Here is a 12376-nt window from a genome sequence, read left to right as displayed (position 1 = left end):
TTTACTAGCTGTTATGCATTTGTTCTTTGTATAGTTTATTGACAGTATACTAGGCCTTCTCAGTTTTGGTTAGGGCTTCTGTGACGTTTATGAAGAGGTGCATATTTCATTAATTTCTAAACACCAAATATTTTCCTGAAATCTCTTATGTAAAACAAATGTTTGCAAACAACACATATCTAGTCTACCAGAATACTCATAAAACTGTTATTTACTTTTGAGGGTATGTGGTCTTACATACCCTAAATGTGTATGATCTGTATGTACTATCCTCCAGCACATATCGGCTCACTGCTGAAATGGATAAAACAGTGCTAGGTCTTTGGAACTCCACTTCCTCTCTAGTACCTTACAACCTAAAAAGTAGCTTCTTAGCCCTCCAAATGGAAAGGAGAGATAAAGAATTAGGAGCTAGCCAACCTGGTTTTAAGTCCTATTTCTATTGCTTTTGAATAAAGCTCCTAAACTTTCTCCATCTGTAAAGTTAGGATAAGACCTCCTTTGCTAGACTAAATGACATATACCTGGTATTAATTTGCTTCTACATTAATAATTTATTACTATGGCTGGCCTGAATTACTGGCCAATAACCTAATAAGCAGAAACAGCTCTGATTTGAGTTTGTATGCAACCTAAAGCTTAAAAAAAAAAAAGATCAAGAAATGTATCTATGCAGCAATAGGGATAGACTTAGAGATTATGGTTCTAGGTGAAGACAGAAAAAAACAAATATGATATCATTTATATGTGGAATCTAATTAAAAATGAAACAATGATCTTATTTACAAAACAGAAACAGACTTAGATTTTGACAACAAACTTATGGTTACCAAAGGATAAATGTTGGGGTGAGGGGATAAATTAGGAGTTGGAGATTTACATATACAGACTGCTATATATAAAATAGATAACAACAAGGACCTACTGTATAGCAGGAAACCCTACTCAATATTCTGTAATAATTTATATGGGAAAAGAATCTGAAAAAGAAATGAATGTACGTGTATGTATAACTGATTCATACTGCTCTGTACCTGAAACACAACAGTACCAAGCAACTATACGCCAATAAACTTTTTTTTTTTTTTTGGTCTTTTTAGGGCCGCACCTGTGGCATACAGAGGTTCCTGGTGGAAACAGAGAGGCAGCTGCTGACCTACACCACAGCCACAGCAATGCAGGATCCCAAGCTGCATCTGCGATTCACACCATAGCTCACAGCAACGCCAGATCCTTAACCCACTGAGCAAGGCCAGGGATCAAACCTGCATCCTCATGGATGCTAGTCAGATTCGTTTCCACTGAGCCACAACGGAAACTCCTTTAATAAAAATTTTTAAAGAAGAAAACCATCTCTCTATGTAGCCATATTTTATGATTTAAGAAATATCAACAATTGTTTTTACATATATTTGTGTCAGGCATTAGGTACAAACTTCAAATTCTATCTACTATGAAAACACAATTTTAGAGAAGATGATCTTATTAGTTTCAGGATTAATACAGGTTTAGGTTATCCTGGGTTTTTGATTTCCATTACCTTTCACTTAAGTTTCAGAATCTTTCGAACTGAGCTTTTCTTCAGGTTTTCCTAGCAAACAAACTAGATCTCTACTTAAAAAGAGTTCGACAAAACAGCATAATAAGGGAATGGAATGAGACTCACACACTCCTTTGTTGTTTAAGAGAACTCTATATTTTATGCCAGATTATATAGGCTCAGTGTGTTAAGATATCTCTTGGGAAAAATATGACTATTTTCTCAAAGTATAAACTTTATTTCTGATATAAAGTACAGACTTTATTAGATGTTTCTGATTTCCAAAATAACAGTATTAAGATATGCCTCATTTTAGGCTTTAAAAAATTGCATAATAAAATAGTATAGGTCGGTATAAAGCTAAAACACAAAGCACATATGTATTTCTTTCTAATGTAAAGGAGAAGAATGTTATGTTTCTTTTGGTACAGTCAAAAGGTTCCCAAAACTGCACTAGGTCCCCCTAGTAAATTAACATGAGTGCTACAGGATATTTTAAATTTTTGAGGAGAACACATCTGTTGGACACAACATAAAATCCTAGTTTGAGGTAGTTTACATTTCAATATTTGACAGCACTCTAGTTCTTTCCATGGCAGTTTAACTTTGCAAAACTAGATTTTCAGTTGTGGTAAGTACACTGCAAAAAACACAGTGGAACAGGAATACCGGCAGTGTTCAGGCTAATTTCAACGTTTGAGAAGTTGTGCAACAGCTACCATTACTAGCGGTTAGGACATAAATTTTCATTAAGTTGTTTGGACTTAACTGCTTAATGAATGGAATTAATAGGCATTTCTTTTGTCTTAGGTGTGTTGTGAAAAAACAACTGAAACAGTAAAGGGCACCAGGAGCTAAGAAAGTATTGGGGACATTTGCGGTATAGGCAAGAAATACACTAAAACAAAAGTCATTTCAGTGTTCATTTTCTACCAAGAAATTTTCTAAATTGTCATATAAGAAGGGGAAAAAAATATATACAAACATACATACAAAGTTTGGATTTTTATTGAAATCTTGTGTTAGGTATCAAACAAAATCTGCTTTCTTCAGATAAAAATATTCTCTCAGATGTATCCAGATAACTGCTAGGTCTAAATTGGTCCTCCAATGTCTTGTTTAATTTTTATTGTCCTCATGACATGTTCATATACACTCAGAAGTTCTCAAAAGAATTTTTTTACCGTGTAAAGGATCGTACATGACGACCTCTACCACTGCCTCCACTAACAAACTTTCCTCTTGAGCCTCCACTGCCACTATTTGCACTTGCCCAGGAGGGTCCAAGTCCCCCACGACCTCTGGAAGCACGGTCACGAGGACTTGGGCGGTAACCTATAAAAGAAAAAATACAGTTTTCAGTTGCAACATCCTTTCCTTTCTCATTATATAAATACAAATCTATAACACCAAGCTCAAACCGAGACAGGGATTACCCTTGGCTGCTTTAAAATTCACGTCCAAGTTTTGTGAATGTGTTAAAGTTGTTTAAGTGGGTAAACTAAGTGTAAGAATTACATCTCAAATAAAGCTGTTATTTTTTTTTTTAAAAAAAGGGTCCGTTTGAAACCAAAAGGTACATCTGACCAGAATTCTGAACTTGATATAGGAATGTTTTAGAGGAGGAAAAAAAAATGCTTACATACCCAAGACAATCCTGTAAATAAAATGTAATACAGTTGAACCCTGACCAATATGAGGGTTCATCCAAGTACAATTTACAGTCAGCCCTCATATCTGGAGGTTCTTCCACATCCTCAATTTTAACCAACCATGGACCATGAAGTACTGTAACATCTGCTATTACAAATTTCCAGGGATGAGTTCCACTGTGGCTCAGCGGTAACAACCTGACTAGTATCCATGAGGATGAGGATTTGATCCCTGGCCTTGCTCAGTGGGCTAAAGGATCCCAGAATCGCCATGAGCTATGGTGTAGGTCGCAGCTGAGGCTCAGATCCTGAATTGCTGTGGCTATTGCTCCAACTTGTGGCTATTACTCCAACTTGACCCCTAGCCTGGGAACCTTCATATGCTGTAGGTATGGCCCTAAAAGGACAAAAATAAATAAATAAATAAATAAATGAATGAATAAATAAATAAATAAAATCCACATATAAGAGGATAATCCTTGCTGTTCGAATTCATATTGCTCAAGAGTCAACCTGTATATATATTCTATGAAGATATCTCAGTTTACTTTGGTCAAGAAGGTATCTTAAATGATTTTCTTTCTTTATTGACCTATAAAAACAGAGCATATAAACATGAAACCACTCAGATTATACAGTTTAGAATCTAAAATTTTGAATATTTATACAGAAGATATATACTCATTCATAAATATAAAATGGACTAGAATTATATATCTACATTCTGAACTATTCTCTCCCAGAATGAGAATACATGACATTCAACAATCTGAAAAGGAGGATTCACCTCGCTCTTTCTGAACAGTATCAAGCAGGAAAAACGTGTACCTGTAGAACTAAGTGGTCGTAATGGTGGAAGAGGACCCCTGTTAAAATTGCTCTGGCCTCCACGACTTTCATTGTAAGTTCCTCGAGGAGTATTCTGAGCACTCCAACTGGAGCCTCGCGTTCCCTCCCGACGACTGTAGTTTCCTAAACACGGGCAACACAATCAAAATCTACTTTTTTCATAACTTCACCTGGATTAAGGAAGTTATGACAGGTTTTACTTAATCTTCAAAAGTAATGGAAGAGAAATCATGAAATTTTGTAAATGGAATACAGGTGGAGTGGCAACATTACATATAGTTAGAAGACTCTGGAGCAGACTGCCAGGGTTCAAATACTGGTTCTGCCACCTATATTTATGCATCCTGGTCAGCTGACCGACAAATTTTCTATTACATGGTAACACTAAAAGAACTTACCTCATGGAGTTAATGAGAGTATTATACGTAATGCTTAAAATAGTTTCTTGGAAGTTCCTGTGTGGCAACAGCAGGTTAAGGATCCAGCGTTGCTGCAGCTGTGGTGCAGGTCCCGACTGTGACACATGTTCAATCCCTGGCCCAGGAACCTCCCCCTGCCACGGGTGAAGCCAAAAAAAAAATTCCTAACACAACTATATGTTTACTATTAATGTAAATGCCTATTCTCTTTCATCCTCATAATCATGAAACTATGTCATCAATCCACTGATAAAGTATAATTTTTATAAGTTTATATGTTAGAAACTCAGTTTCTAAAATCTTGAAGTAATTTAAAATATTAAACATAACATTAGGAAGCAAGTAGCTAAGAGAGTCAATAGTGAACTACACAGAACTATCTTCAGGAAACTGCTGATAAGTACAACTGTTATAATAATGTATGGGTATTATTCAGAAAGGAAAAACACAACTCTCAGTGTAAAAAGGAAAATAATTAGGCAAGACTTCTTTTAAGCTCATCATTAAATATGCAATTAATCAAAAGTTAAACTAGAAATTGTTTTTTTTCTATCCAATAAAGTACTCTGTAAATAGTACTACCTACCACTGGTCTAAAGGTAGCTTAACTATAATAACAGAAAAATACTTTATCTGATTGCTTCCATTTAAATCACTTCTATTCAGTATTTTAATATTCCAATATCAGAATAACGCATTAGGGAGTTCCCGTCGTGGCGCAGTGGTTAACGAATCCGACTAGGAACCATGAGGTTGCGGGTTCGGTCCCTGCCCTTGCTCAGTGGGTTAAGGATCCGGCGTTGCCGTGAGCTGTGGTGTAGGTTGCAGACGCGGCTCGGATCTGGTGTTGCTGTGGCTCTGACGTAGGCCAGTGGCTACAGCTCCAATTCGACCCCTAGCCTGGGAACCTCCATATGCCGCGGGAGCGGCCCAGAGAAATAGCAAAAAAAAAAAAAAAAAAAAGAATAACGCATTAGAAAACATACACAGTAGTTACCTTTTGAAGCAGGTGGTGTAAAAAATCTATTCTGACTGTGAAAAGCACCCCGTCCTCCCCGATTGCCTGAAAATCCACCACGAGAAGAAATCTTCTGTGATACTTTGAGTGGCCGTTTTGGAGGGGGTATCCCATCTTGAGGGACTACTTCTTTACTTTCAGCTGCAACAAAGTCATCCACATGCATGGATGGTGGTCTGCTTGTGTTCTGTTTTCTTTGACGAAAAATGTCATGAGGTCGTATACCCTGTCCAAATCCTCCTCGGCCCCTTCCTCTTGGTGGTGGCACAACATGAGCTCGTTTGGCAGGTTCAATGTATTCAGATTTTCCACTATTAAAAACAAAAATACTCCATGAAAACTTTTTCTTTTACACATTGCCAGTGAAAATATAAGTCATTCTTTGCAACATTGTAAGCTACATTTCAATTATTTCTTATCACAATTTTGCTAACTTTGTATTTCTCTCTATTACTTTCCAGGGAAACAAAATAAAACTAGTTAAGAATGGTGTTCATGGAGTTCCCGTTGTGGCTCAGTGGGAATGAATCCAACTAGGAACCATGAGGTTGCGGGTTGGATCCCTGGCTTCACTCAGTGGCTTAAGGATCCGGTGTTGTCGTGAGCTGTGGTGTAGGTCACAGACTTGGCTTGGATCTGGCGTGGCTGTGGCTCTGGCATAGGCCAACAGCTGTAGCTCCAATTGGCCCCCTACCCTGAGAACTTCCATATCCGCAGGTGCAGCCCTAAAAAAAAAAAAAAAAAAAAGGAATGGTATTCACATTTTACTGATATGACTAACAATTTTTAAAAACAACCCAGTTCGCTCTTTTTCAAAGCTTCTAAACTCTTAGAAACTAAAACAATGTAACAAATTTACAAGATATGTCCAGGATAAATTACCTTTAAAAAAAATTTCAAAACAATATTCACGACTTAATTATGTCAACTTTCTTTTTCCTTTAATAGTCATGTGTCTATCTTAAAATATATTAAAACAAATAAGCTTACTTGACCCTAATCAAGATTTTCAGTAAAGTAAAATCTACCTTGAAGTTATAAAGGTCTCGTGCTTGTGTTTCCCAAGTTTGAATCCTTTAGTAGTCTTGGTTCTTCCTGGAGATGATGGTTCTGACAAAAATGAGCGCTCTAATTCTGAGTGCAAGTCAAAATCACTACAACACTTTTCAGAGAGCTCAATTAAGTCAACCTTTACCTGCAGTCATAAAACAAAATGAAAAACAAATCTTAAATATAACTATTAATGTATCATTATACTTTAAATGTAACTATTAATATAACATTTGATTACAGAAATTTATTTCCTATAAATTTGGCTCTCATAACAAATAAATTATAGGCCTACCTCATCTTTCCCTAATCTTAAAATAAAAGCAACATTACTGGCAATTTTTTAAAAATCTTAGGAATTCAGCTGCTTTTATTTTGGGGGTGGGGTAGGCTTGGGTGGTAGCATTCTTCCTCAAAGAAGGGCTATTAATCTGGGAGGCCTCTGCGGCCTGACAAAGAACTCAGAGTTTCTATATATAAACAGTGGTGTATCTCCAGAATTCTTCGAAATGAATCTGAAAAAACCATAATTCCACAAACCTATAGTCAATATATCTGTTATAAAAGGATTATGTCGGAGTTCCTGTCGTGGCTCAGAGGAAATGAATCTAATATCCATGAGGACGCAGGTTCGATCCCTAGCCTCGGGTTCAATCCCTGGCCTTGCTCAACGGGTTAAGGATCCAGAGTTGCCATAAGCTGTGGTGTAGGTCGCAGATGTGGCTCAGATCTGGCATTGCTGTGACTGTGGTGTAGGCTAGTGGCTACAGCTCCAACTTGACCCCTAGCCTGGGAGCCTCCATATGCCGTCGGAGTGGCCTGGAAAAAAAAAAAAAAGATTATGTGCCACAGATCTCTAAGTTCTATGACTTTAAAGAGGTTCTAACCTAACTTTCAGAGAAATAAAAATTATGTTTACTTAGGTTTTATTCAAATTTATTAAACCTAAAAGACTGAAAATTTCTTTAAATAACAAGGTCAAAACCATCATGGCAATACAGTTGTGATTCAACATAGCCATAAAAAGAACTAGTGACAAAAATATTTTTGACCTGTGATACCAAATATGGTAGCCACTAACTACATGTGCCTATTTAAATCTGAATTAAAATTAAATCAAAATAAAATTCAGCTCCTAAGTCATACTAGCAACATTTCATTACTCAACAGTCACATGAGGCTAGCGGCTACTATACTGGACAGATTATAGAACATTCCTCTCACTACATAAAGTTTTGCTGAACAACACAGTTCTAAAGAATCACTGAACAATCTGAATTTAAAAAATTGTTTAGGAGTTCCCGTCGTGGCGCAGTGGTTAATGAATCCGACTAGGAACCATGAGGTTGCGGGTTCGGTCCCTGCCCTTGCTCAGTGGGTTAAGGATCCGGCGTTGCCGTGAGCTGTGGTGTAGGTTGCAGACGCGGCTCGGATCCCGCGTTGCTGTGGCTCTGGCATAGGCCGGTGGCTACAGCTCCGATTCAACCCCTAGCCTGGGAACCTCCATATGCCACGGGAGCGGCCAAAAAGAAATAGCAACAACAACAACGACAACAACAACAACAAAAGACAAAAAAAAAATTGTTTAATGCAATTTTTATTCAATTGCATGTGTATTTTAAAGAAGGAAAAGGAATCCGCAATACATCAAATACACCTTAAATGTGCAGCAAATCATTCTTTAGTTTTATTGCACATGATGAATACTAGTTTTTTTGGGCCAGGAAATACTTATTTCTTTCTTCAACTATATTCCTCTTCTGGAGTACTCTTCCCTTTGATTTATAAATAAATTTAATGTTGTAAAAACAATACTAGGTAAAATAGGATGTGACTAAATAAAATCATCTTAATACATCTCAGAGAAGCAAAAAAAAAAACTGCACTAAAGTCTTTATACTTTTATCTACTCAGTATTATGTTAAAAAATGTCAATTTCCATTCCTACTATATTACTTTAACAAATATATTTTTTACATTTCCCCAAATTAAGAGCAAATACCACAACCCAGTCCTCTCCTTGCACCCAAATACAGGAATTAATAATTTTGTGGGATACTATTCTATAATCCACAAATTTAAGAAACCAAAGTGCTTTCGAGTACTTACACAAAAATGTAATTTTCCCCTTGTTCTCAAATACACAGATCACTAACTAGAAAGTGGCAAAATAAGCAGCATAAAAAGCTGGGAGTCCTAAATACCATTAGGCAAGCAAATGACATAAAAGTAATACAGTTCTGGTTCTGAGACAGACTTTTAACAGCCATGTAATATGTAATCTATTTTAGTACTAATAACACAAAAACAAACAAAACCCCAATAACTTTTTTTATAAATATTTAGTAATAAAGTTACTTATACCAAATCCAGATCTGTATCAATCTCTTCAGCCTGAAATGGAGTGAACCACATAGATTTCAATTGATCATCCATGACATCAGCTAGCACATATGCAGTTCTAGAACAGGAAAAGTATTTGTTAAAAAGTAGAATTCCAGGAGTTCCTGCTGTGGTGCAGTGGATACAAACCTGACTAGTATCCATGAGGACTCGAGTTTGATCCCTGGCCTCGCTTGGTGGATTAAGGATCTGGCATTGCCATGAGGTGTGGTGTAGGCTGCAGACTCAGCTCAGATCTGGTGTTGCTGTGGCTATGACAGAGGCCAGCAGCTGCAGCTCTGATTCAATCCCTAGCCTGGGAACTTCCATATGCCACGGGTGCAGCCCTAAAAAGACACACACACAAAAAAGTAGAATTCCAAGAGTTCCCACTGTGGCTCTTTGGTTATTGATTCAGCTTGTCTCCCTGGAGGCACTGGTTCAATCTCCGGCCCAGCGTAGCAGGTTAATATCCAGTTTTGCTGCAGCTGTGGTGTAGGTCACAGCTCTGGCTCAGATTCGATCTCTGGCCAAGGAACTTCCATATCCTGCAGGGGTGGCTGAAAAAGAAATAAATAGTGGAATTCCAAAACCAAATGTCTTGGCTTAACTTCTAAGTAAAACTTGTGAATAGTAAAATTAAAAATATTACCCTTGGAGTTCCTGTCGTGGTGCACTGGTTAACGAATCCAACTAGAAACCATGAGGTTGCGGGTTCGGTCCCTGCCCTTGCTCAGTGGGTTAATGATCCGGCATTGCCGTGAGCTGTGGTGTAGGTCGCAGACGTGGCTTGGATCCTGCATTGCTGTGGCTCTGGCATAGGCTGGCAGCTACAGCTCTGATTAGACCCCTAGCCTGGGAACCTCCATATGCTGCAGGAGTGGCCCAAGAAATGGCAAAAAGACAAAAAAAAAAAAAAAAAATACCCTCTAGGAGTTCCCATCGTGACTCAGTGGTGAACAAACCCGACTAGTATCCATAAGGACACTGATTCAATCCCTGGCTTCAATCAGTGGGTTAAGGATCTGGCATTGCTGTGAGTTGTGGTGTAGGTTGCAGACGAGGCTAAGATCTGATGTTGCTGTGGCTGTGGTGCAGGCTGGCAGCTGAAGATCCAACTGGACCCCTATCCTGGGAACCTCCATATGCCACAAGTGTGGCCCTAAAAAAAGCAAAACAAAAAAACACATAAAAAAACAGTAAATTGGAAACTAACCCTGTTTGTAAAAAATCTTCATCTTTCAATAAAATAAAAGAGCCCTACCTTTATTTCCAAAAAGCCAAGTTTATTACATAGCAGCAATGTGGAATTTCTCTAAATTTAGAGAATAATTGCATCACATTAAATACTCATGCTCTAAAAGGATAGTGCTCCAAAGATCAAGAGGCATATCTTCCAGACCAGCAATCAGTAAACTATTACCCTCATTTTGTCAGCCTGTTTTTGTACAGCCTATGAGCTAGGAATCGTTTGCACATTTTTAAATTTTATTTATTTATTTGGCTGCCCCGCGGCACATGGAAATCCCGGGCCGGGAATCAGATCCGAGCCACAGCCTCGAACTAAGCCACAGCTGTGGCAATGCCGGATCCTTAACCCACCATGCTGGGTCAGGGACTGAACCCGCATCCCAATGCTCCCAAGATGCTGCTGACTCCATAGTGCCAAAGCAGGAGCTCCTAGTTTGTACATTTTTAAAGCATTTTTTTAAAAAAACAAGCAAAAAGCTATAGAGATATATGGAACAGGGACTGACTGTGGCCTGCGATGCCTAGATTTTTTACTCTTTGGCCCTTACAGAAAAAATAATTTGCCAGTTCTCTCTAGATCCCAGCCATTAAATACACAGTATCTACGTGAACACAAAACATTGCTTGTTTTACCTATTGTTAAACAGATTCTGGAGAGATTCTGGAGCTGAAAGTACTGGTTCTATATCCTGGTCACCAAGAGGTAAAGGATCACCTGATGACTCCAGCATCTGCTTAAGTCCAACCACATTGTCCAACAAAGAGTCCAGATTGTCGTCATCTTTTGAATGCTCCTAGATACAAACAAAAGCAGAATAAGAATACACAGGTAAAACCTGAACATTTACGCCCATAATCTTCTGACTCTTTAGTAAAAAAGGTGGCATTATTTCATTACTAAGAAATTTGGAGCACCATCAAGAAACTATCAACTTTATATTAAACATAGTAATATAAAACAGATACCAAAAACACTTCTCATTCTATTTCTAAAGAATGGGAGAAGGGGGCACTCTACATTCAAACAACAGATAATTCAAAAAGTATTGCCTTTATGTACTCCTTAGAATTCACAACAGTATGCAGAACTTCACTCCAAATTATTAATCCAGAGTATAAATACCTAACTGAGAGCTTACTATTTTGAAAAGGCACTAGAAAATCGTGTACAAGTCAAATTGAGAAGAAAATACATCTTGGGAATAAGCTCTTTTATTTTGTTTCTTGTTTTTTTTTTTTTTTTTTTACCAAAACAAGCTTCTCTAGTTCAAGGAACAAATTTTCTGGACTTTCTTCTTTGCTCTGTAGAAGCTGTTTTAACTCTGCAGCATTAATACTCATTGTCCGCGATGGATGAGCTCCCTCTACTTCCATGAGACCACTATCATCTCCACAACATCCCTGTAAAGGTCACACACAAGTTAAACTGGAGAGCAGAAAAATTTGCAAAGATGCTTCTAAACTTGCTCAGATATTTAAGACTGCTGCAATCTTCCTCTCAATGTTTTGGTTTTTACTTCAGTACAAATGGCAAGATTTAAGAATTTAGTCATTTTAAGAACTGAAATAAGTTTTCTGTGAGTTAGGACTCAAGAAATAAAAAGGTAAACACACGTATTCAACTTACTGGCACCAAGATTCTCAACAAAAATACTGAATGACAAACACACTGGCACTGCCAGGAAATGTAATATACTAACTGATACTCGAGTTAGTAAAATCCCTGCTATAACAGGCATTATAACTAACATATGCTGGACTTCTCTTCCTGGAGATAAGACAATTAATGAAAACAGTCACTATGAAATTTAAGGTTATATACTGTCATACAGAGATGTTTTATGCTTTAAAAAGTATGCAACAGGAGTTCCCGTCATGGCTCAGCAGAAACGAATCTGACTGGCATCCATAAGGACACAGGTTTGATTGCTGGCCTTGCTCGGTGGGTTAAGGATCTGGCATTACCATGAGCTATGGTGTAGGCTGCAGATGAAGCTTGGGTCTGGCATTGCTGTGGCTGTGGTGTAGGCCAGAGGATATAGCTCCAATTTGACCCGTTGCCTGGGAACCTCCATATGCCATGGGTGTGGCCCTAAAAAGACACAAACACACACACACAAAGTATGCAACATAGGGAGTTCCCATTATGGCTCAGTGGAAATGAACCCAATTAGTCCATAAGGATGTGGATTCAATCTCTGGCCTTGCTCAGTGG

General features: G+C 37.9%; 1 protein-coding gene across 3 annotated transcripts in view; it reads right to left on the bottom strand.

Annotated features, from left to right (window-relative positions):
* Positions 1 to 2526: 2526 nt before the first annotated feature.
* Positions 2527 to 12376, bottom strand: part of VIRMA (vir like m6A methyltransferase associated) — a 73154-nt gene continuing 63304 nt past the window's right edge. For 2 of the 3 annotated variants that reach the window (XM_047783596.1, XM_047783597.1), the window contains 7 exons: positions 11410 to 11562; positions 10795 to 10955; positions 8893 to 8989; positions 6507 to 6673; positions 5458 to 5789; positions 4021 to 4164; positions 2527 to 2875 (listed from right to left, as the gene is read on the bottom strand). In XM_047783596.1, coding sequence (XP_047639552.1) covers positions 2721 to 2875; positions 4021 to 4164; positions 5458 to 5789; positions 6507 to 6673; positions 8893 to 8989; positions 10795 to 10955; positions 11410 to 11562 — 1209 coding nt within the window. In that variant the 3' untranslated portion in view covers positions 2527 to 2720. The remainder of the gene's footprint in view (positions 2876 to 4020; positions 4165 to 5457; positions 5790 to 6506; positions 6674 to 8892; positions 8990 to 10794; positions 10956 to 11409; positions 11563 to 12376) is intronic. The other variant, XM_047783599.1, reaches the window with a different exon arrangement.

This window comes from Phacochoerus africanus, chromosome 6, assembly GCF_016906955.1.
Source record: "Phacochoerus africanus isolate WHEZ1 chromosome 6, ROS_Pafr_v1, whole genome shotgun sequence".
In the NCBI taxonomy this organism is placed as follows: Eukaryota; Metazoa; Chordata; class Mammalia; order Artiodactyla; family Suidae; genus Phacochoerus; species Phacochoerus africanus.
The sequence above is the reverse complement of the archived record's forward strand: the minus strand, read 5'-3'. Positions and strand labels throughout refer to the sequence as shown.